Source organism: Saimiri boliviensis, chromosome 7, assembly GCF_048565385.1.
Source record: "Saimiri boliviensis isolate mSaiBol1 chromosome 7, mSaiBol1.pri, whole genome shotgun sequence".
NCBI lineage: Eukaryota > Metazoa > Chordata > Mammalia > Primates > Cebidae > Saimiri > Saimiri boliviensis.
This window is the reverse complement of record NC_133455.1, coordinates 115,397,380-115,423,355: the sequence shown is the minus strand read 5'-3', so window position 1 is coordinate 115,423,355 and position 25,976 is coordinate 115,397,380. Positions and strand designations below refer to the sequence as shown.

Here is a 25,976-nt window from a genome sequence, read left to right as displayed (position 1 = left end):
ACCCTAACTTTTATTATGCAAATGTGGCCTCTACCTGGCTGGCGCCATGACACCCACACACCTGGCTTTACCTAGTCGGCGCCATGACACCCCCACATGGCGACAAAGAAAAGGGAGGGAAAATCGCCATATTGGGTGGACCTGGCTTTTAGTACAGCTGCCGCCATTCACCTGCGCAAGCTTCCAGCTTGCTTATTTATGCTTGCAGTTCCGCTTGTCAGGCTGCTTTCTGATAGAAAACAAATGGTTTCAGAGCTGTTTTTTATTAAAAGAAAAAGCCTGGCTAGGCGCCCTGGCTCACGCTTGCAATCCCAGCACTTTGGGAGGCTGAGGCGGGTGGATCACCTGAGGTTAGGAGTTCGAGACCAAAGTGGTCAACATGGCGAAACCTTGTCTCTATTAAAAATACAAAAAATTAGCCGGGCGTGGTGACAGGCACCTGTAATCCCAGCTACTTTGGGAGGCTGAGGCAGGAACCACTTGAACCCAGGAGGCAGAGGTTAACAGTGAACCAAGATCGTGCTACTGCAATCCAGCCTGGAGGGATAGAGCCAAACAATGTCTCCAAAAAAAAATAAAAATAAAAATAAAATAAAGAAAGAAAAGAAAAGTTACAGACTCCAGTACCCTCACTACCTACCTAAATAATTTCTTTTTAACTCTTGTATTATTGCTTCATTGGTAAAGTTTAGAGCCAAATATAGTAACAGTTAAGCATTGAATAGCCCTGGCTAAACAAGGTTTTTAGTCAACTGACAGAGAAGTAAAGTTGCTCAGGATAATATAATGTGCCTGTAGGATATAGTATGAATATTTAATTTGATCTGTTTTAAGTAAAGGGAGCTCTCTCAAAAAGTACTTTTTGAGAAGTTCAGCATTTTACAAATCACAGACCTATTCAATAGCCAAAATACCAAAAAACTTTAAGGAAATATATTAAAAACACAAACCTAACATTGTCATTGACAGTTATAATTAAAGGAAAATGAAAAAAAATATTTTGAACTCAAAAAAATCACAAAAAGAAGAAGTTGAGAGTTGCAGAAGCCCATGAGAAAAGAGATAAATTTCAGCAGTCAAGTTGAGTTTGTTAGATATAGTGAACTCCAAGTTTCTCTTTAAAGAATCAGTATGTCAGTATGTTCAGCTCTCTTATTCTTTAATTCTTCATTTTGAAGTTTAACTTCCTTGTAATTTGAGTAAACAATCTTTCCCACCAGTTCTAATCAGTAGTTCACATCTGTTACCCCAGTCCCCGGCTTTATCCTGACTCATCCTAGTGACCTGCTTTGATCACCTGCTCTGGTCACCTGCTTTGATCTGAGTCACCCCTGGTCACCTCCTCTGACCTGTCCCGAAATCGTCCTTCCTGCCAAACTACCCACCCTGCCACTCCAGCTCATACCCCTGCTCTCTTTAAAATAGCCAATTGGAATTAGCTTAGATTGTGCTGTCTGATCATAGCCAATAGGGGAACAACACAGCAATAGGGGCTACCTGTGTCAGGAATTAGATCCCCTTCCCCTCCCTCATCCAGGTGTGTGTCCACCATTGCTCCATCTATGTGACGTACCCTTCTATAGAAGTAAATAGATTTGCTGAGAGAATTTACATTTGAGTGCTACTTTTTTGCAGCACCAAAAATTTACACATAGCAGGTTTAAAATGAGAAAGGTTGAAGATAGTTCCAGAAATAGTTTTAAAAGCTTATTAAATAAAATTCGACTTTAAAATAAAAATTAAAATTTACTGCAATCATAGCAGTAAATCTGAAGTCAGCTATGGATTGCTTATTGTCTAGAACAATATGATCTTCACCCCCGCTCCTTCATTGTGTTAATCAGCTGCTAATGCCTGTTGGATAAAAGTACAGGAATAATTTTGGACTAAATTTGACTCATAGAGTGAAAGAAAACTAGAAATGTAGGTATAGCTCTGACACAAGCAAGCCCTTCAAACCAGAAATGTTTCCTTTATATCAGATCAAACTTTCAGAGTTTCTGGCTGTAGAGCAGGGCTAGGATAAAAATATTTGTAGCTTATAGGCCAACGTGGTGGCTCATGCCTGTAATGCCAGCACTTTGGGAGGTTGAAACAGGTGGATCATGAGGTTAAGAGATCAAGACCATCCTGACCAACATGGTGAAACCCTGTCTCTACTAAAAATACAAAAAAATTAGCTGGGTATGATGACACACACCTGTAATCCTAGCTTCTCAAGAGGCTGAGGCAGGAGAATCACTTGAACCAGGGAGGCGGAGGTTGCTGTGAGCTGAGATTGTGCTACCACACTCCAGCCTGGCGACAGAGTGAGACTCTGTCTCAAAATGTATACATATTTGAAGCTTATAATTTTTAATACTTTTTGAAAATAATGAACTAGTACGGAGTCATTGTAGAAATTTTGGAAAATGCAGAAAAATAGAAAAAAGCAAAAAATATCTTCCAGGATCCCGTTGATCAAAGGACACCACTCTTAACAGTTTAACATATTTCTTTCTAGCCTTTTTCCATACATGGTTTTACAAAGTTAGAATCTCATTAAATAAAAAGCTGTATTTTTCTGTTACTTAAACATCATAAGTGTTCCCATGTCATTTAACATTCCTTGTAAATAATTATATTTAATTGGTTGCTGGATGCTCTATCTATGAATATATCATAATTTTATAAATTGTTTTTTGAGGCAAGGTCTTGCTCTGTCATCCAGGCTGCAGTGCAGTGGCATAATCATGGCTCGGTACAACCTCCACCTCCTGGGCTCAAGCAATCCTCCCACCTCAGCCTCCTGAGTAGCTGGAACCACAGGTATGTATGACTTTGTCCACTAATTTATAAATTTTTGTAGAGGTGGGATCTCACTATGTTGCCCAGGCTATCTTGAACTTCTGGCCTCAAGCAATCCTCCCACCTCAGTCTCCTAAAGTTCTCGGATTATAGGCATAAGCCACCATACCTGGCTCTAAATAATTTTATTGATAGTGTTTTCAATTTTTTTTCATTCTTTGAGCTAATTTAAGACTTTTTTCTAAAGATAGATTAGTCACATGGAATTACTGCTCATTATGGCAAGCCCTGGCCAAGCCAGTCATGGACAGATTGTGCTGAGACCTCGTTGCCCAGGATATCCTGACTGGCCCTGCCTGCTGCTGATGGTCAGTGTGCAGCTTGCATGGGTGAAGGCTGGCCAAGTCATGTTAGGGCTATTCAAACATGATAGGACCTAATCTTAAGTAGGTGGGTAACTATCATTGCAACCCAAACATGTGTCCAGTGGGGAATATAGGAGACTGTAAAGGCCAGGATCACTGGTCACCCTCCAGCCTGATATGTCAAGTATTTCTTGCTGAAATATACATCCTTGGAGATTATTGCAGCAAAATGTAAATGGAGTAAGAATACATGTCTCTGTGCTCATTTTTGACAGTTGTCAAATCTGGTTTTCTGTGGAATAATTTATGTCAAATGGTAAGACATATTTTAAAGGTAGATATAGCCAAATTAGAATAAGAATTTTTTGTGTGTGTTTTCTGAGACAGGGTCTCACTCTGTTGCCCAGGCTGTAGTACAGTGGAACAATCATAGCTCACTGCAGCCTCGACTTCCTGTGCTCAAGTGATCCTCCCACTTCAGCCTCCCAAGTATCAGGGACCACAGGTGCACACCTCTATGCCTGGGTAATTTTGTTTGTTTGATTGTTTTTGGTGTTTTTGGTAGAGATGGGGTTTCACCATGTTGCCCACACTGGTCTCAAACTTCTAGGCTTAAGCAATCTTCCCACCTTGGCTTCCCAAAATGGTGGGATTACAGGCATAAGCCACCACACCTGGCCAGAAATATTTTTATTGAATCAGAACTATAATATCATTAATTGTGCAAGACCACGTTATAAAGACCACGTTTAGAAACCCAGCAAACCGAACTGGGGCAGCAGACAAAACACAACAAAAAACACAGACGAATTACATAAACAACAGAGTTTACTTTTCTTACCGGGAAAACAGAGTCAGAGAAAGATCATTCATTAGAAATATCTTACCCCGGCCTGGAATATCATTAGGAAGTTTATTGTTCTTCCAGGTGAATGTGGGGCTCATATCCACAAGGTAGGTCTGATTTTCATGGGTATCATAGGTCAAAAGCACCTTGTACTGTGTCAGGGCACAAAAAAGAAAAAGGAGGAACAGAAAAACATTTTAGAACAAATTCTGATGAGATTAACAATCTACCCAATGACACTTGATTTCCTTAACACTTAGTGCAAAAAGGCAATTGTTAACCAGCTAGTTGGGATCATTTACTGGTTCCCAGCATGAACATAGATGTAAGTTCAGATGGACCGATTAGTTTCCTATTCATGTCCATACACTACACCATTAACCCCTGTCTGCCTGCACAGATTCTGTAGGCCTTTTGTGAACTAATTCAAATCTTTCATTTTAAAAATGTTAAACTAGAGGCCAAGAAATATTAAATGGCAAGTCACATGGCAAATGAAACGCTAGTGTTTTCCACAATATTGCTGCTTTTGAAAAAAGCTCTCAAGAAAATGCAGCAGAGCTAAAATCCGTTATGTCATTTTGATACACGTCAAGGGGCCCTGAAATAGCTACATTTCTTAACTTCCATCAATTACTTAATTTTCTACTCTCTTCTATTCCTTGGCTCTAATATGCTTTCTTGTACATGACATGAACTCATTTCTAAAATAAAGTATTTCATTTTCAAGTAATTTGTCGATGGAAATAGTAATATATCCTTAAATTACTGCTGCATATAGTGAGTCAATTTTGTAAAGGAGATCTGAAGAATGACTGACATGGTTTGGCTGTGTCCCCACCAAAATCTCAACTTGAATTGCACTCCCAGAATTCTTATGTATTTTGGGAGGGACTCCAGGGGGAGGTAATTGAATTATGGGGGTTAGTCTTACCCCTGCTATTCTTGTGGTAGTGAATAAATGTCATGAGATATGATGGTTTTATCAGGGGGTTCCCCTTTCATTTGGCTCTCATCCTCTCTTGCCTGATACCATGTAAGATGTGCCTCTTGCCTTCCACCATGATTGTGAGGCCTCCCCAGCCATGTGGAACTGTGAGTCCATTAAACCTTTGAAACAATTTTTTTTTTCTCTTTTTTGGGGAAGAAAAGAAGGTTTAATCTGACTTACAGTTCCACATGAATGGGGATGTCTCAGAATCATGGTGGAAGGCAAAAGGCACTTACTACATGGTGGCAGCAAAAGAGAATGAGAAAGATGCAAAAGCAGAAACCTCTGATAAACCCATCAGATCTTGTGATACTTATTCACTATCATGAGAATAGCACAGGAAAGACCAGTCCCCATGATTCAATTACCTCCCCTGGGTCCTTCCCACAACACATGGGAATTCTACCAGATACAATTCAAGTTGAGTTTCAGCAGGGACACAGCCAAACCATATCAATGACAATCCTTCTAAATTTACCAGTGTACCTTTAAAATGTTCTGAACATTATATTTCTTTTATTTTAAATTTTTTTTTTTTTTTTGAGATTGAGTCTCACTCTGTTGTCCAGGCTGGAATGTCGTAGCATGATCTCAGCTCACTGCAACCTCTGCCTCCCAGGTTCAAGTGATCCTCCTGTCTCAGCCTCCCAAGTAGCTAGAATCACATGCGTGCACCACCACGCCAGGCTAATTTTTGTATTTTTAGTAGAAACAGGGTTTTACTATGTTGGCCGGGCTGGTCTGAATGACCTCAAGTGATCCACCCACCTCGGCCTCCAAAAGTGCTGGGATTACAAGCAGGAGCTATTGCACCTGGCTCAGTTTCATACTTTCATAACTTTACTCTTTCTTTCTGACTTTTTCCCTTTATATTGGGATGTGGCATATTGAAACTCTAATGAGGCCTATCCTAGATATAGATTATCATCCTTCTAGCCTCATATTTTGAGAAACTATCTCTGGTTTCCCCAAAAAAATATGCTATATAGCACAACCGATGGTATTATGTTATTGAAAAATTCAACCAAATTTGCTTTTAGAGAGAATAAATGCACAGAACATTTTCCATTTTGAAGTGCAGTTATAAGACTGACATTATATCTCACCACATGTTTCTGCCTGTCTCTATGAAAAGCATGGGCATCATTCCAGATGCAAATAACTCAGAGAGGAATGCACGTGCCTTTGTAATCACTATTAGTAACTGAAATATTGATGGGATTTTATGTTAAGATATTCTTGTGGAACGTATGTTAAACATAACATTATATTAAAGGTTCAATATAGTATCAAGAAACTACGAATTACATTTATGGAATGCTGCTAGCAAATTTCTGGTTTAGCTTTCTCAATCTGGACATCTTTTCTCTAGCTTTTCACATCTGCCATTGGAGATATCTTTTACAAAGCTGGGTTGATACACACATTTAATATATGACTTAGGATGTCATAACACTCACATTGGAAAATGAGAAAATGAATACATTTTACGTTATGTCAGGACCTGACCTCCTAAAAAAAACCTTTTTACTGACCAGTTGGTTGGCTGGAAAGTGGCTTTTATAGTTTGGATGGATACAGCATTGGATGACCTGAAGACAGGTTTTTAAATTTTTTTTTTAATTAAATGCTGACCAGCCATCAATGATATGCCAGATAAGAAGCTAAGCATTCAAAAGACAGGAAGGTGGGTAGACTCATTTCTTTCCTTTAAAGAATTTACCATGTAGGTGAGGGAAAAAAAACAATGAATATAATATGAATAAAAGCATAGCATTATAGGGCTGTTTATGTGGGGCTCAGGTTTACACATTTGATGATTTTCCTGCGAATTCAAATGGAGACAACCAGGGAATATTTCATCAAAATTTTTAATTGTGAAAATGAATAAACAAGTCTTAGGAAAGACTTGTGATCCTCTCATTGGTATCACACCAGTACTCTAGTTGTTATATTATGTAATTTATTCTGGGTGAATATTTAAAATAGGTATGCATATCTATATAAATATAGATATATAGGTGTAGGTATATTAATAGTAAATAGAGTGGATACTCCGAGTAAGAAGTTTTATGGGTCAAAATGCTTAAGGAATAATCTCCCAAGTGGGGCATAATTGTGAGGTTGAAATGAACTGCCTTGAGATCCTAAACATAATTTCTCAAATTCCTTTGCTAGTGTTCCTCTGCCAAGATATCCCTCCTCACCCAGCCACAGCACCCCGCATTTTCCAATAAGCAGTGAGACGTACTTGCTTGGTGTCCACAGAAGTATACAGAAGCACCATGGTACTGTCCACATCCCCAACATTGTCCAAGGTCACTGGACCGTGATACCCTAGGGCAAGATCAGAGTGTGTTAGAGGCCATTGTTGATTTTTGCCTGACAGATACGTTGCATCATGACAGAGAGTGTAAAATGGGTTCAAATACCTCTGTTTCAAATTTACTGAAAACATTGTTGGCATTAATAATCTAATCAGATGGCACCTGGATTGGCTTCTTGGCCCAGAGATCTCTGGAGGGCATTTTTATGGGAGATGTATTTATTTAGAAAAAAATTAAAAACTTTTTCATTGCATTTAGGGTGACACTAAATGTAATGAGTCAATAAGTCCCTTGTTTATTAGTGATATATTTTTGCTAAGAATATTTCCTGAACTGCTAGCATTGTGTATAGGGTTACTGTACAATCTTAACATAGATTGCAGGAAGGTCAGAATTTTTTCACTATCACTCATTTGCTGAAGACATTGAAGAAAATTGCTTAAATTTTCTGAGTTTCATTTTGTCATCTATGATATAGCAATATGAGATAAACTCATTTAGGTTAAAAAAGGTGGTTCAACGTAACAATAAACTTTTACTTCCTGTTTACTATATGCCAGGCTCTGTGCTTAATGATTTATATGCATTATTGTATTACTCTCCCTGGAATATCATGATATATAAACTATTATTATCTCTGTTATGTTGATGAGAAATAATTTATTTAGTCAGAGATATTAAGGGTCACACAGCTGGTAGGTGGCTGGAACAAACGCTTGTTTGTTTCCTAGTTTAATGTTGAACCAAACATTAAGCCTGTGCTAATGCCATTAAAATGTTCAACCATGGTCATAGAAGTGTGGAAATTAAGAATGCATAGAGAGTGCCTGGTAGAACTTGGGACACATGGGATGATCAACAAATGACCGTCTCCCTCCCTGCATCTTCAGTGAAGCAGAAGTGATCTCTCCCTGCCATTGTCAGACACTGTAGCCACTGGTGCAGCCCTAAGTCCTAATGCTGGGCGTCTGCTGCCCTCCGAAGCCTACAGAGGAAGTCGCTTACTCTGCAGTAAAACAAAGGTTTCACTGAGTAAGACTCTGAGGCAAGTTAGAAAAGGCAACTATCATTTCTCTTTGACTTAATATACATTACATTTAGAGGAAAATTTCCTCATAGTCTCAGGATGAGATCTGGGATATGAAAGATAAGAGTTTCAGTAGGGGCTTGTAGGAAAGGGCAATGTTAACCCATGCAGTTCAGGAGGTTTGTGTTGTCTTGAGGGGTATGATTTTGTGGGGTTTTGCTAGTTAAGGTTAGACATAGGGTCCCAGATCCTTGAAGGATAGAAAAGGAGATATGGAAGGACCCAAATCAAACTGCAAATATTTATCCTCTGGTTAGTCTCCAAGCACAGTCAGGACATCACTGCTCAAAATGCCTTATCATGAGCTTGTTCACAAGTACAGAACCTGAGCTACCTTCCCTTTCTGTGATATCCAAAGATTCTAAAAGACTGAAGCATAAACTGGGGTTCAGTTATCAATAACAGCACCCTCAAAATTTATGTAATGATGTTTGCATCCAGTTGAATTTCAAAGGTATTTTGCTGTGGAATCATCTATTTCCAAACCCTCTTTGTTGCCTCAAATCCACTAGGAAAGCCCATATTTTTCACCTTGGGGTTATTTGCTCTTATTAAACCAGTACCTTGAAAAGTGAGGTTCCTGAAAGCATGAGCAAATTCGGGGGTGGTAATATTGTCTCCCTTTTCAAGAAACATCTGCAGCATGTGTCCAAAGAGCAGGATTCCATTCAAATAGGCAAGAGCAAAGTCTCGTTTTGTCTAAACAAAAAAAGGAAACTATTAAAACGAGTTTTGCAAAAAAGAATCTGGTCTTCAGCCTAGAGCAAAAGGTTGTTAGGATCAGCAGGGTAACTGGAAAGTTAAAAGGGTATCAGGGGAATTGGAGAGATGTCATTAAAGGAAACTTTTAGAAAACTCTTCCTTGGATGCCAGGAGCAGTGGCTCACATGTGTAAACCCAGCACTTTGGGAGGCTGAGGCGGACAGATCACCTGAGGTCAGGAGTTTGAGATTAGCCTGGCCAACATGGTGAAATCCCATCTCTTTCAGGCAGGAGAATTACCTGAACCAGGGACATGGAGGTTGCAGTGAGCTGAGTTTGCACCACTGTACTCCAGCTTGGGTGACAAGAGTGAGACTCTGTCAAAGAAAGAAAGAGAGAGAGAGGAAGGAAGGAAGGAAGGAAGGAAGGAAGGAAGGAAGGAAGGAAGGAAGCGCTCCCTTGGGTCAGTGTTCTTTATGATCCCATGTCACAATTCTGTCTCCTCCTGGAATCAGTAAAATGAGAACACTGCCTTAGGGAAGTAACTATTAGCAGTTGGGCTTCCTTTTCATAATGAAAAAATATGCAAATGTAACCAAGAAAGGCAACATAAAGCATTTTAATAATTCTTATAAGATTTTATATAGAAATAATGTTAGCTTGTAGTCGAATGTTTTTATTCAAGTGCAAAAGAGAAACCCAAAAATTAAAAAACAAAAACAATCCCTGCATTTAAGAATTCTGAATGGAACATGAGCAGTTTTGACTGGATGGTACCACTGAACTTGCTTTGAATACAGTTCTGACTGGGTATTACTTGATGCCCCAAATGTCTGCCCTGGATAAAATAATGGAGAGGGTAAGAACTGCCCTGACTCTGCAGCTCGTGGATGGTGACCTTCACAGGGCTGAGCGATGAATTAAAAACACTTGCTGAACTGAGACCAAGTGGGTTCTATTACCTTGGGCATATTCGACTGCCCATTTGTAAAGAATTATACTTCCGCAAGAACTTTGAAGACAGTCAAGTGATATCTGGATATTATACCCAGAATTACATTTGCTGGAAAAATAAAAAGCTTTCATTGGTTTCAGTTTCTTTTGCTGAAATCATTTCATGAGGCAAAAAGAATCCAGTTAAGACCCAGCTCCAAAATAGGCTACAGTTTCTGATTTTGGCACCATCATAAATTAGAGGACTTAGACCCTCTAGTTGGGAAAAACTGTGATACCCCCAGAGGTATCCATCTTTCTTTCTTTTTTTCTTTCTTTTTTTCCTGAGATGGAGTTTCACTCTTGTTGCCCACGCTGGAGTGCAAGGGCTCAATCTTGGCTCACCACAACCTCCGCTTCCCAGGTTCAAACGATTCTCCTGCCTCAGCCTCCCAAGTAGCTGGGATTACAAGCATGCACCACCACGCCTGGCTAATTTTGTATTTTTAGTAGAGATGTGGTTTCTCCATTTTGGTCAAGCTGATCTGGAACTCCCAATCTCAGGTGATCCGCTCACCTCGGCCTCCCAAAGTGCTAGGATTACAGGTGTGAGCCACCGCGCCTGGCTGGTATCCATCTTTCTTTGCAGCTTTTTCTGGCCTTTGGTTTGCCATCCCAAAGTTGTTTAAGGTCATAAGCATTGCCCCTTCCTCCACCTCCCATCCTAGCCTGCTCTCAATGGTTTGTCTCTGCAGGCAGAATGCATCTAATAGGTTTAATCATAAGTACAAGGACCGACAAACCCCAACATACCGTTAGAGTAAGGAGTCCTGCATTATAATAAGGTGGCCATGATTTATTGTCCAAATAGAGGCTCTTTTTTTCTGCACAAATGCCAAACCAGATGGCATTGTGGGATAACCAGAATAAACTAAAATTCTCCTGGGCAAATTTGGACAATGGTCAACTTAATTATAATGGAAGATAATGTCTTAACCTAGGAATACACATTTCTAAAGGTAGGATTTTAATATCAGTGACAAGATAATTTTGCTTTAGGACGTAGAGAACTTTCCAGTAACCTTTTCCTTGTTTTACATTATTTAATTTCTACCTCCTGTAAGTATAAGATTGATCCTCAATAGCAGGGCTTCTTCCTGTCTTTCCATATTGTTACTTTCATCCCAATGCTCAGATGTGTCCACTGTTATACTACTCTATAGTCTAGTGGAGTGACCTATAGTTAAGAGCTTTGATAAGGATCCTGCTGTTTCAAAAGGCTGAACCTGTAGTTGGTGTCACTTAGCATTTGTTAAGTGAATTGGAGCAAGTAAAAATAATTGCTCATTTTAGAATTTGGGTCTTAAGTGGAGAAAAATTATCTTACAAATAATAATATATCACTTATACTATAACATAAAATAATGGCTTACTGGTGATAGATTCTTGGAGAGAGAGCTATTTAGGAGGGAATTTCCAGTAGACAGTGTCAGAACAAGGACATTTTTCATATAGTCAGGGGCTATGACATTGTCCTCGAAGTACTGGTCACTGTAATAAAAAGCACAGGTTCCTCATGAAAATTAGGAAAAATAGAGATGCATCTTCTACAATTCACACAAATGATACCATCATCCTTGAAAATAGTTTAAAACATTTTTTTCCATTAATCTGCAAAACTTTCTACTTTCCCCAGATAGGATTGTTTTCTTCTGTGCTTGCTAGGTTAAACAAGAGAATTTAAGCAATTGTGGTTAGTGTACACACAAGGAAAGGAAAATCAGAATACAGATATTTCTTGATTTGTTTGAGATTTTAGGGGGGCTGTGGACATGTGAGCTCATGCTTGCTTTTAAGGCTTGGTTTATAGGTAGAAACTTTCTTTAAACACTTTTTAATAATTTAGAGATATTGAGACATGGTAGAGAGAAATTTCATCACTAAACTTATGTTTTAGATGATGAAACATAAGTGTAAAAAGACTAAACATCTAATATTGTAAGTTTCTTGACATATGGAACATTAGCTTATTGATTCTTGTATCCTCAACTCCTAGACAATGCCTGGCACGTGGTAGACTCCCAGTACTGTCTAAGGTTGCTCTGCAAATGCTGTGGTTTCTAAGCTTCCTATTATTTGGAATTTTGAAAAGAATCTGATATGTTTGGACTGCTACAATTAGGGTGACCATTATTTAATGTTTTTTACTTAAAAACATTTTTTTAGGAGACAAAGTCTTTCTACATTACCTAGGCTGGTCTTGAACTCCTAAATTCAAGCTATCTTCCCACCTCAGCTTCCCGAGCAGCTGGGACAACAGGCATGAACCACTGTGCCCAGCATGTTTAATATTTGAACACCTACCATGTGCTAAGGACTGCATTGGACATTTTACTCCTATTATCACATTAATTCTAGAAGTACCCCTATGAAGAGGACATTTTAATACTCATTTTACAAATGAGAAGATTTAATCTCAAACTGCTAACGAAAATCCAAGAGTCAACAACCAGAAGTGTCAGAATTAGAATGTGAACACAGCTTGTCTAATTTAGTCTCATGATCTTTTCAAAACATAGCCAGGTGTCCTTTGGGAACAGTGACAAAGGAATGCCAGCACTTTGGCAGCTGATTGACGATTTCTGAAAGTAAAATTATACCAACCTGGCTTCACTAAGGACTCCTTCCAGGGGTAAAGCAGCTAGTGAAATCAATGTGGTTATTGGAGTGAAATATTGGTCACTCTGCCCTCTTTCCTGTATTTCTGTAGTAAAGAGGCTAGTTGGTCAATTAAGTTATGTTCATGAACATATGCAGGCCTGCAGTTCCTATACTTCATTTTCATTCATGCTGTGAGAAGTATGCTTAGTGTGGGTGAAATGATCAGGCAAATATAGGAAAGATCTACACAGCAAGAGCCTCTGGTCTGAATACAGACAGGTAATGATTAATGGTCCAGTCAGATAAGTGAAGTCATGTGATCTAGCTGCTGGGGACAAGGGGCATGGACATGGCAGTGACACCTTCTTCAAGCCTAACCTGACTCAAATATACCTCTGCACAGCTCGTTAGTGGGGTCTCCAACCATATCAGATAATTAGTGATTAAAAAAAAAAAAAAGATGGGATATGATCAAAGGTGCCTTCTACTCTCCAGAATTTTTTCTCTTTGGCCCAGATGAGTGTGGAGGAAAAGATCACCACCTAGTGACTACACCACAGAGAGTGAGGAATAATGGTGTATATCAGACTCATATAACTGAAACTTCAAGCTTATCAGAGGTGGCTGGAGAAAAAGTAATTTAGGACCAAAGGCCATTAGCAGCTGAAGGATAAAAATGGGGCTGACATTACCAGGAACAATATTATTGAGTCTTTAGTTGATTTATTATTTCCTGGACCAACACCTTAAAATCAAGCTAGAGATCAGGATTTTGTGTTTTTTCTTTCTTTCTTTTTTTTTTTTTTATATTAGAGATAGGGTCTCACTCTGTTGCCCAGGCTGGTCCGAAACTCTTGGACTCAAGCAAGCCTCCAGCCTGGGCCTCCCAAAGTGCTGGGATTACAGGTGTGAGTGACCACACCCAGCCAGGATTCTCTGTTGACCCAGCAGGCCTCACAGATAAATGGACACGTGGGTTTAATGGGGCTATAATAAAACTTTTATATTTATAAATGATGAAGGTTTCAAAGGACTGCATCTCTGCTAAGGCCACAATTAATTAAATAAAAATGAGGGTGTGATGGAGAAGAAATGAAACTTCAGTTCAAATATTATCATCATACTTAACCCCATTAGGGGTTGCGCAAAGCAAGAGAAAAGAGAATGTGCCTTCTGGAAATCTTTGGAATACTTCCTTTTTGAAAGGAGGAAGGTTCTTTCAAATACTATACCTACTTGAAAAGATCCACTAGAATAATGACAATGTCTTCTGGCACTGCTCGGTCACCCTTCAGCCTGTTGAGGAAGTCTGGGCCACCACACATAAGAATCACTGGAGGAGAGAAGGTAAGACAAGGAGAGAAGTATATGGCAGTCTACAGACAAACAGGGAGGGAACCAGTTGCCTGAATTTGAACCCAGTATGTTCATGTTAATTTTTTTAAAGATAAACTCCAATTCCTTAAATTTCTCCTTTCTTTTTTTTCCATTTACAATTATAGAGTTAGAATATAGCTGAATGGGATATTCTTTAAAAAAAAATCATCTAGTCCATCATTCTTTTAATTTTATAGATTTAAGTAAGCTGAAGCCAAGATGCCAAAAGGTCAAAGAATTGGTAGATGACGAAGATTGCTCTGACAGGCAAGTTCAGAGCTTATTGCATTATGCCAGGTTGGAGTAATTACAGAATGTATTTTAACAGATAAGTGAAGTAGACCTCACCAGTTGTCAAAGAGGTTGAAAAAGATATTATAAACATGAGAATTGAGAAGAATTTATAAAGTCTCCCTCAGCAACTTGGGCTTTATCTGTGGTCTCTTAACCCAAAATTCCATCTTATTTACTCCAGTACCATAGTCCAATCTGAAGTCTACCACTGATTTCTGCCAGCTATCCTGAATGCACAGCTTTATGAGTGAGAAGAGTTGGGGGAGACATTATTAGATCTTTTTAGATGCTGTGCTATGCTGTCCTGTTGAATTGTAAACTCTTTAGGGACATAATACTTATGTATTTCTTTCCCACCATATCTTGGTTAATGTTTTTGCAACTGGTAGGTCATCAATATAGCAAATGATTGATAATGTCAATAAATGATAGTTTGAATGATATCAGGAAATCCATCAAGCAAGTATCTTCCCTTGTAGAAAATTCCCACAATTGATTCCTTTGCCCCTGATATACTCTTGTTTGTAGAGAGAATTCTCTGGAAAGTGCAACAAATCCCCTAATATCTTAATGAGTATGATTTTTTTTTATTTAAATAGGTTTTGGGGGGAACAGGTGGTGTTTGGTACATGAATAAGTTCTTTGGTGGTGATTTCTAAAATTTTGGTGCAACCATCACCCAAGCAGTATACACTGTACCCAATGTGTCATCTTTTATCTGAGGATAATTTTTTATCCAATTAGGCTTTCATACTTGGTGTCTAGATGGGAGATCACTGGACAGGTGAGATATGGAAAGATTAGGAAAGTAAGATAATCTTTGCTTACCTTGTAATTTTTCATAAGGCTATATAATCAATAAATTCATCTTTTTGGTCACCAGTGGGACTGGGGTTCAGAATGTGTGAAGATTAGTCACAAATCCAATAATATGTTGGAATGAGGTGAATTTAAAAAAATGGTTTGCTGAGGGTGGGTCATGATATCATTTGGGTTTATAAAAGCTGTATTTTTAACAGTATCATTATTATATTAAAATAATTAATAATGCTTTTATGTCTTCTCTCAGAGGATAAGGTTTTTTTTTTTTTTTTTTTTTTTTTTTTTTTTTTTTTGAGATGGAGTTTCACTCTTGTTACCCAGGCTGGAGTGCAATGGCGTGATATCTCGGCTCACTGCAACCTCCGCCTCCTGGGTTCAAGCAATTCTCCTGCCTCAGCCTCCTGAGTAGCTGGGATTACAGGCAAGCGCCACCATGCCCAGCTACTTTTTTGTGTTTTTAGTAGATACGGGGTTTCACCATGTTGACCAGGATGGTCTTGATCTCTCGACCTCGTGATCCACCCGCCTCGGCCTCCCAAAGTGCTGGGATTACAGGCTTGAGCCACCGCGCCCGGCCTAGGTTTTTAGTCAATGAAAGCAACCATATAATGAAGTTGCATGTAATTATAGATCTCCCAAAATATACAAAATATGTGTGAGTAATGATGATAGCTCTGCAGTGGAGGATTTGTTGAAATGACTTACAAAGAGGTGGTAGTCATAAAGAAGAAATTAGCAAAAAACGATCTTCATGTCTTCTTACCATTGCTTTTCCTATTGTGATCCATTAAGATATTGTGAAAGTCCTCATCTTGTCGTAACACCACCTTAAAGCTAAGTTCCTGGGAGAAATAGGAAACGCTGGCCTCCAGAGCATTGAGGTACCTGGAACAGGTGAAGGAGAAACTAAGAAAACAGCTTGGTTCCCTCGTGGTCTTCCATGCCTTTCACTTCTTATTTACAGACCTATCCTGGGACTTGTTAATCCAGAATTCATTTCTGCTGTTGACACAGTAGACAGCACACACCATGATACCACTAGTTTAGACTGTGAAGACCTAAATTAGTGAAAAGATGGGGGAACTTTTAGAGATCTTCATGTATACATGTAAATAGTGGACATTTGGTGAGTCCTTTGTGATGGCTTTTGGCTGCTTGCAGGAAGAGGGTTCTACTCTGCTCTATAAACTAGTCTCATCACCATAGATAAGTTGAAATCCTCACATTAGATACTGATAGTATCTAATGTGAGGTTTTAGGGTTGATTCCTGTGGGTCCCTAGACGTGCGTCCCTGGTGGCATCCCATCTTAGTCTTTTGCATACTTAGGTGGAGAGAGACTGCAGACTTAATCAGCATCCTGGAAGTAAAGGCAGCAACCCAGCCAGAAATTTTCCTCTACCACCTTTGTTGTAGTTGAATGAATCTTTCAATTAGTAATGGTAACTGATACGGTAGGCTTTGTCTCCCCACCCAAATCTCATCTTGAATTGTAATCCCTATAATCCCAGTAACCCTCACATGTCAGGGAAGCAATGAGGGGAGGTAATTGGATCATGGGGGTGGTTCCCCCCATGCTGTTCTCATGATGGTGAGTTCTTACAAGATCTGGTGGTTTTATAAGGGGCTCTTCCCCGCTTCACTTAGTACTTGTCCTTCTAGCCACCTTGTGAAGAAAGTGCCTTGCTTCTCCTTTGCCTTCTGCCATAATTGTAAGTTTCCTGAGGCCTCCCCAGCCATGTAAAACTCTGAGTCACTTAAACCTCTTGCCTTTATAAGTTACCCAGTCCCGAGCAGTTCTTTATAGCAGTATGAAAACAAACTATTAACAATGCAATATCCATTATTCCTGTTTCTTCCCCACCTCTTGATCCTCTGAAGAAGTGTGAGGTAGTATTTTTCTAACTAATTGTAGGTATAGGCAAGATGCATGTTCTCTGGTATTGTGTCTTACACAGGAGTGTGAAAACATTAACTTCTGGTTTTCATTTTCCTCATCTGTAAAATGGGGATCCTACTACTTATTTTATTTTCTTCAAAGAATGTACTGTAGAAAATCAGTAAAACCGATGTGAATGTACTTTCAAAATTGTAGAGTGTTGCAGATGCAAACTATGCTGATTATTTTTGCTATTCTATATTTAGTTGGTTTCCTTTGCTTTTATTTTTGTTTGAGAAAGTGAACTGGTGTCTGTTCCCAATGCTGTTAACCGGTGGAAGGTGCATCTGATAATAACTTGGTGGCCTGCATGATCCTATGGCTTCTATACATGGCAAGTGCTAATGAAATATTAATGATCCTGCTTACCAGAAACAATCCTCAGACTCAGTACCATTCTTGTAAACATACGAAGTGCTCCAGGAATAAGTTTTGAAGGGTAAATCATTGATTTTCCAAAAGTTAACCAAGAAGTACATCAACTTTCTAGCTGGAGTCATCAGCCTGGTTAAGGTTTCTTTGTAGTCACATGACAATCCAAAACTTCCAGCTGAGATCATGGGGTAGCTCAATTCTGTGTCAAGGCTGTGTCAAGAGGTTGAGAAAGAAACCATTATCAGGACTAACTTAAGTAGCACAAATAAGATCCCTCTTTAACCTGTTTCAGCATGTATGTTTAAATGGTAAAAGAATGGAATTGGGTTATTAATGTAGGTTTCTCAAGTATGTAGGTGCTCTTCCCATGCAACTGAATTTAAAAACATTTGTTGAGCATTTGCTATATTCCAAGCACAATCTTGTGAATATGCATCTTGGTTACTTTGATGTAGTCTAAAGTGAGTTGTCATGATATCTGGGCTGGGATACAACGGAAGTCGGGCTAAGAAAAAGAATGGAACACCATAGCCACTGAAGCCAAAAAGATGCCATCCATACTTTTTCATGCATTGCCTTCCTCCCAGCTCTATGATGGACTGCCTTTGAGATGTCAGCTGGGGATTTGAGAGCTTTCCTTTCCTTGCTCAGCACCTGCATCATTTCATAGTGCCTTAAACTTATCAAGCTTCATTTTCAATCAGGGTCTTGACAAATGCGGGGAATGATGTTCTCCTGCCTCTTTGCCAGACTGATTCTTACTCATTCTTCAGCTCCGAGATTACATGTCTCTTTATCAGGAAAACTTTCCTGGTGCCTAAGACCAGGTCACTATTCAGGTGAGTATCTGTTTAATAACTTTTTCCTCCACTAGACTGTAAGCTCCCTGAAAGCAGGGGTCATCTCTGGCTTCTTCACTTCAGTATCTCCAGTCAGCTAGGCTTGTATGTAGGTGGTTAATATGTATTTAACGAAGGAAGGAAAACAACCTCTCCTTCCATCTTCAGTGCTCCATGAAAAGGTTTTAGTGGGTGTCCTGCTTGCATCTCAAACTACCATGTTCACAGTAAGACTCTTTCATTTTTGTTACTCCTAACTGTTTTTCATTTATTTTAGTGTTTGGAGATTTTTTTCATTTATTTTAGCGTTTCGAGATAACAAAGGTTTCTTTGACTACTTTCTGTCTCTCACCCCAACATCATACTGTTGATTGATTCTACCTTCAAATATCTTTGCAGTTGTCCTACTTTTCCATGTCCACTTCCTTCTTGCCAATCCAGGCCCTCCTGCTTTGCTGACTTTCCTGTCATCAGTCTCTGTCTGTGTCTTTCCTACACGCTGTGGTCAATCATTATTAAAGTTGAGCTGCTTCTCATGGTGTTTTCAAGCTTAAAACCTTAGTGGTTTCTGATACAAATCTCATTAAATGCAACTTCCTTCACCTGGACTTTCCTCCCATGAACTTTCAAATATGGTCTGACTTAATTTTCCTAGTCTTATCTCTGCTATTCCCCTATACATGTCCAGAATTCCAGTTAATATAGACTTTCAAAAATGTTCTTCACTTCCTTGCTTGCTTTTACATGTACTTCTCCCACTGCCTAGTTAGAAAACTCATCTCCGTATCTCTCTACCAGTTAAAATTTTACCCATTCTTCAACAGGCAAACAATCGCATCTCCTTCATAAGGTTTTTTCCCCCCACTGAAGCTTAATCCCCTCAAACAGAGGTGACCCTTCCCTTCTGTGCACTCTACAGTTTCTCTTTTTCTTTTCTTTTCCTTTCTCTTTCTTTCTTTCTTTCTTTTTTTTTTTTGAGACAGGTCTTGCTCTGTCACCCATCTGGAGTGCAGTGGCACAACCTTGGCTCACTGCAACCTCCACCTCCTGGGTTCAAGCGATTCCCCTGCCTCAGCCTCCCAAGTAGCTGGGATTACAGGTACCCGCCACTATGCTCAGCTATGTTTTGTTTTTTGAGATACGGTCTCACTCTGATACCCAGGTTGGATTGCAGTGGTGTGATTCTGGATCACTGGAGCCTTGACCTCCTGGGTTCAAGTGATCCTCCCATCTCAGCCTCCCATATTGCTGGGACTACAGGTGTGCATGACCACATTTGGTTAATTTTTTTATTTTTAAATATTCTGTAAAGCAGGGTCTCACTATGTTGCCTAGGCTAGTCTCAAACTCCTGGGCTCAAGGGATCCTCCTGCTTTGGCCTTCCAAAGCCCTGGGATTACAGGCAGGTGCCACTGATCCCTGCCCTCTGTAGTTTCCTGTTTGTATGTCCCTGATGGCATCAATCTCACTGTGCCTTGTATTGGTCAGGGGAGTCCTTGTCACCTTCTCTATTTGGATGGGCAGGATCTGTGTTGTACTTAATTATGTCTACTCTAACACAGTTAAAATGTTAAAATGCTTCTTTGCACATAGATGGTCTTCATAAATGGTGAATCAATTTTCCCAATCCTCCTTTCCTTTTGAGCATACTCTATAGCAATATTAGTAAGTGATCAGGTAAGATGACGGTCGGGAACAAATGCAAGGAGGAGTAAGATTCTGGATCTGTTTGCGTTTTGGTATGGAAGAGAAGCTGAAAAAGTGCTCAGGGAGCCTGAGCATCTGAGTCTGTTTGTAGTGCTGGGTGCGAGGTGACAAAAACAAACTTTGCAATAGGATTTTCAGAATTGTACTGTCCAAAATCCATTGCAAGTGGTCCTCTGCACAGTTTTCTCTGTGTAGGTGAAGGGCGATTCTTGATTCGGATCTAAGAGGTGCAAAAAGGTAATTGAGCAGGATTTTGATTGCAGAAGGTGTAATTAGCAGAACAAAGCATTTTGTCGTGATACTTACATTGCGTGTGAAATGAATGGAAGGGATCAGGGTGGTTTTCCCAGAGCCAGAAAAATATTTTCATTCTAGGATATATTGAGAACTTTGTTCTAAGATAGTAAGGGCACTGTACAAAGGACTTTAACTTAATCTCATTTGTATAGTCTTCAAATAACTGTATGAACTAAATATATTGTTATTTCCATCCACTTTCACAGACCTATGGGATAGAACAGAACCCTACTAATACCCTTGGGTGCTGCACTTTCTTTTGTGTTTCTCAACTCTCTATCCATACTTTTGTGAATATTTTATTTATCAAACTCCTCAAATTATCCAATTTCACTGCCTTTCCTGCTTTCTCTCAAAACTCTGATGTTTTACCTGTACCATGTTTTCTCTCAAGGTCAGATGTTAATGACTCAACCTGAATGGCTACTGACATTCACTCCATGCTGAGCAAGGGAAGTTACTTGAATAAGAGAATGACAGTTGCAGAGAGATGGCAAAATACTAGACCTCAACACCTCTGATTGTGTTGCCTTGACTAGGCTGTTGTCTGATGAGTCCTTTAAGTTGCAATGTCATGTCCTGACTCCAGTTCACAGTCGTATTACTTACTACATCTGGAAGGTGGAATATGTACATGAGGGCCCCATGAGGACACAGCCCATCCGTTTTTCACTCTGTAGGAGAGAAAACAACAATGAATTCCTAAAACTAAGAAAAGCACTCAATGGACAGGAAAGAAGTAGCAAGGGGAAGGCTCCGAGAAGTTTAGAAAGTGGGACCTCCCAAGAAGCTCAAACTCAGAGAATCATAGGGTGCCTTGGGCTGAACAAGGATCAACTGAGGCATGGAGAGGTTGGAGAGGAAAGAGACGCTACAGGGAGGGATGGTATTTTACAAAGGTGAGCTGACTGGAGGTGAACCTGGATTCCTTCTCAATGGAGGATGGGAAGAGGCAGAAGAAGGGCTGGCAGGCCACAGCATTAGTAGTATCCGTGGGCCAGATGGTGATGAGATGAGATTTGAAGGTGCTTTGAAGGGAGAGGGCAAGTTTCAGTTGTGGAGAGAATTACGAAACAGGGCTGAAGTGAGAAAAAATGCAATGCAATTGATTGGGTGATTATTGATTTTATTTTCTCCTATTTCTTAAGGGGAATCTGGTTGGGACCATCCCATCCCTGGTTTTGGAGAACCAGGTTATACTTCTTTCTGCAGAGGCAAAGAAAAGCAATATATATTTCTGAAATTGTGATGTGGAGTTTATCAAACTATGCTTATGCACACCTTACGTTCGCAAGATTGTGAATGGCTCTTGCGAGAGCCAATTGTTGCCCAGACTGGAGTGCAGTGGTGCAATCTTGGCTCACCACAACCCCTGTCTCCTGGGTTCAAGCAATTCTGCCTCAGCCTCCCTAGTAGCTAGGATTACAGGCATGTAGCACCATGCCTGGCTAATTTTGTATTTTTAGTAGAGATGAGGTTTCTCCACGTTGGTCAGGCTGGTCTTGAACTCCTGACCTCAGGTGATCCACCTGCCTTGGCCTCCCAAAGTGCTGAGATTACAGGTGTGAGTCACTGTGACTAGCCGATCTCATTGATTAAAGTTTAGAGCCATGGCTCTGCTCCCAGTGCTCTGCTGCTTGAACAGCCTTTTCTTCAGTTTCTGTAGTAAGTGGGTGCATTGCACATCTGCTTGTCTCTAGAGAGCTCATAACACTCTAGCTCCTTAAAGCACTGGTTGGGATTGGGGGTTGGGAGTGAGGAGGAGGAACTAGGCAAGAATCTCCCTTTTCTCATTTCCGTCCTTTGACACTGCACTTACTACTTCAAGTTAGGTGTCAGATTCAGCGCTTAAGCAATTACCTATCATCTGATAGGTGACTTGAAACAGAGGGAGCCTTGAAATATGTTTTTAAACACGGTTTCTCAGGTATTTCTTGAGGAACATAAAGACGAACCAGTTTATGTTAATATTTAAATAAAGAAACTTTAAAAATGGCTGGGCGCAGTGGCTCATGCCTGTAATCCCACTTGGAGAGGCCAAGGCCAGATCACTTAAGCTCGGGAATTCGAGACCAGCTAGGGCAACATGGTGAAACTGTCTCTGCAAATAATTACAAGAAATTTGCTGAGCGCGGTAGCACACACCTGTAGTTCCAGCTACTTGGGAGACTGAGATGGGAGAATCACCAGAGCCCAGGAGCTCAAGGCTGCAGGGATCTGTGATTATGCCACTGCACTCCAGTCTGGGCAACAGAGTGAGACCCTGTCTCAAAAAAAAAAAAAATCACCAAAAGAAACAAAACAAAATTTTATCAACAATTTAAAACAAAAGAATTCCTCTCCTTTCAACTTAATTCCTCTCTTTATAACTGGAGGTGTACACACAGCACATAGCCAAGGCTCTCCCCACTTTCCTGGATTCCCAAAGGGCCCTTGTCATTTGGGTCATCTATGGGGATAAAGCCAGAGTCTGCTGCCTGGTACTCAGCCACTCATTCAGCTATGTGGCTGGAGATGACGGGGGAGATGCTTCATGGTCATGTGCTTGCATTTCACACTGGAATTACCCTGTGCCCCAAAGCCCTGAGCTGCATCCACGAAAGCAAATACTTACTGAAATTGTCCTGAGTAGGTCGAGGCCTTCACAGGTGCTGCTCCGGCAGTCGCCTGACTTATGAATCAGACCATCCGAATACATGAAAGAAGCATTCACCGTCACATTTAGGCCTGTCATCCAGAGATGGGGGAAAACAGAACGCCAGTGTTATTTTTCAGTAATTTATACCAGCCATGAGATTGATCCTGGGAAAAAGTGGATATCCATTTTCAGGCCTAGGAATATTTACATTCCAAGCCCTTGTTTTACTCCTGGTCACTTTTTCCCTCTCTGTGTCTCTGTCTCTCTATGTCTTTGCATCTCTGTTTCTCTCTCTCTCTCTCTCAACAGTATTATTGAGGTATAATTTACCCGCCATAAAAATCATTCATTCTGAGTTTACGATTCAATGACTTTCAGTAAATACATATAGTTGTGCAACCATCTGCACAGTTCAGCTTTAGAACATTTTCATTGTGTTTACTGCGCTCTTCATCTTTTCACAACCCTAGATGCAGTAAGTCTCCTGTATGGACTTGGAGCGTTGGGAAGCAAAGACATAGACATTATGATGACCCGTTCTTTCAGGGTCCCCACATGCTGGTTACGTTTGCTGCGAACTTGTAGGAGGCTACAGTCTTCCTTGGTCTCCCGTCTTTATCCAGCCAGTCAACAAACAATTATTAAGTTCCTGCTATGTGCTAGGCACTCTTCTTTGTGCTTGTGATACAGCATTGAACAAAAGTTCCTACTTTCAAGAGGCTTACATTTTCTTTGGGGCATTACACAGAATAGTGCATTTCTGATAGGGTGATCATGGAACCCCTACGGGGAGCTGGGACCTGTGTGAAGACTGAGCCATGCAGCTGTATGGTTTCTCTGGTCAGAGGGAACAGCAAGGGCAAAAATCCCGGGCAGGACACTTGGAATTTCAGGAGGAACAGGGAGGCCAGTGCGGTCCTGGCAGAGTAAGTCAGAGGTAGTATGGTTGAGACATGAGGTCAGAGTAAGGCCACACCGTGCATGGTCATGTGCGTGTAGGAAGTGCTTTCAATTTATTCCAGGATAAGATGTCTTTGGAGGACTTTGAGCAGAGAAATGATATTGTCTGACTATAATTTTTAAAGGATATCTCTGGATTCTGATGCAGAGAGATTGTGGGGGACAGAAACAGAAGCAGAAGACTTGTGAAGATGCTATTCATAACCTAGGTTAGTTTGGACTACAGTAGTGGGAGCAAAAGTGGAGAAAAACAGTTGCATTTTGGATGTATTTTGAAGGTAGGAAATTAATAAATGCAGCATGAAGTATGAGAAAAAGAGGACTCAGGATAATGCCAATATTTTTGGCCTGAGCAAGTGGGTGAAGGGAACTCATACTGACCAAGGTGAGAAAAGGATGTGGGAGGAGAAGGTGTGTTAATGTGGTATGTGTGGTGATAGAGGTGGATACACCAGGTGTGAGATGCCTGTCACACTTCCAAATAGAGAGGACACTAAGGGAGTTGAAATACACCCATCAGAAATAGTTCCTAATGCAGTCATACTTATTGATAAAAAGCTTCACATCTGTATCTCAGATTTATAATTCTAACTCAAAAGGGGTGTCTTAGTTAGTTTTCTAGAAATCAAGCCTGAGACATGGGCTTTATTAAGTTTGTCTTACCAGAGTCCCATATGCAGTAAATAGTGGGATATGAAATTGAAACTGTGATTGTCTCATCCTAAGCCAAATGTACATTTTTGATACCTCAAATCAAAACTCACGCATGAGGGAATGGTGTTTTACTTAGTGATGCATCAAAATGTTAAATCCAAAATTTATCAATGAGTATGACTGTTTGTTCTCAGTGAGTCTTGCTGTATTACAATTTTTAACCCCTGTCTCTCCTGGAGCATTCAAGATACAGAGTAAACAGTCTAAAAGAAAAATACCTGTCTGCCCTCAGGAAGTTCTCAGCAACTGTGGCCACACTTCCGACATGAAATGAACATGGTTAACAGTCTAACCATCATCTATTTGTCATAAAGAAGGTGATGCAAAGTTCTGTTTTCTTTCTTAGTAGACTGAGAAAGAGATTGTGTAACATTACAAAATTTCCAGAAAATCCCTTTGTCTTTAAAATATATTCTCTTACTTTAAAATGTTTCTCATCAAGGATAAAAAGAACAAAAATGTGTTCATCAGTGTCCTAAATTAGATTAGAGTTTTGTTTGGATTTCACTCTGACTCACACATTTCTCCTCTTAGAAAGCAACACAGGAATTGAAAACAAGTTTCTTTTTGAAATATCTGCTTGGTCACAAGGATGGCTGGCCTTGCTGACCAGGACACCACTTTTGGCGTTAGGTATTTCCTCTGTGGTCTTCTCCCAAAGCCAAAGTGAATTATGTTCATTCTGGCTTGGGGTCTTTGTATAACGGAGAACTCCCATCTTTAGATGAAAGCAAGGGTCTTGCTGGTGATATCCCTGGGTATTGCTAGGCAACACATTTTAGAAGGTAATGGCAGTACCATTTGACCACAGTCTATTACATTTTGGTTTCTTCCAATGAAAAATAATCAGGACAATTGTCTGATTCCTAAGCAGGGATATTCTTAAGTTTGCCAAGCCTACAGTGAGTCTGGAAACCTCAGTCCACAGTCTGGCATTGTGAGTGATTTCCTGTGTGTTCTTGTACAAGCCATTTTCATTTCTTTGACTTAGTTTCTCACATGTAAAATGAGGTTAAAACCAAGTTGGTCAAATGGGGTAATTTTTAATAAAATCTTTAAAAGAGCAAAGTATGTCTACAATAGAAGTTGTTGTTCTTCTGAACAAATCAGAATGTTTTTAAAGGTAGAGACTTGTTCTTTCAAAAAATGGAGGAGTCTTTGCATTTCTACAGCCACTTGAGAGATGTCTACCAACTAGGGTGCATGTCGTGCCTTGTTTTTTTAAGTTAGAAAACACTGATACTTTATTCAATAAGAGAACTTAATGAGAGATGTCAGTACTTTGGTAGGACTAGCCAAATAGGAGACTTCAATG

At 40.0% G+C, this 25,976-nt stretch overlaps 1 protein-coding gene and 1 long non-coding RNA gene across 4 annotated transcripts in view; one reads left to right on the top strand and one right to left on the bottom strand.

Moving 5' to 3' along the window:
- Positions 1-25,976, top strand: part of LOC141585189 (uncharacterized) — a 47,260-nt gene that overhangs the window by 687 nt on the left and 20,597 nt on the right. The window contains exon 2 of one of the 2 annotated variants that reach the window (XR_012518585.1): positions 2,711-2,808. This is a non-coding gene — a long non-coding RNA (uncharacterized LOC141585189). Of the gene's footprint in view, positions 1-2,686; positions 2,809-25,976 lie in introns of both variants that reach the window. The other variant, XR_012518584.1, reaches the window with a different exon arrangement.
- The window catches only part of GUCY2C (guanylate cyclase 2C), an 81,282-nt gene that overhangs the window by 50,147 nt on the left and 5,159 nt on the right, over positions 1-25,976 (bottom strand). The window contains exons 2-10 of one of the 2 annotated variants that reach the window (XM_003934548.4): positions 22,964-23,076; positions 20,959-21,023; positions 17,501-17,716; positions 15,957-16,078; positions 13,937-14,033; positions 11,473-11,590; positions 8,968-9,103; positions 7,242-7,327; positions 4,040-4,151 (exon numbers count right to left, since the gene is read on the bottom strand). In XM_003934548.4, the coding sequence (XP_003934597.2) occupies positions 4,040-4,151; positions 7,242-7,327; positions 8,968-9,103; positions 11,473-11,590; positions 13,937-14,033; positions 15,957-16,078; positions 17,501-17,716; positions 20,959-21,023; positions 22,964-23,076 (1,065 nt within the window). The other variant, XM_074403260.1, reaches the window with a different exon arrangement.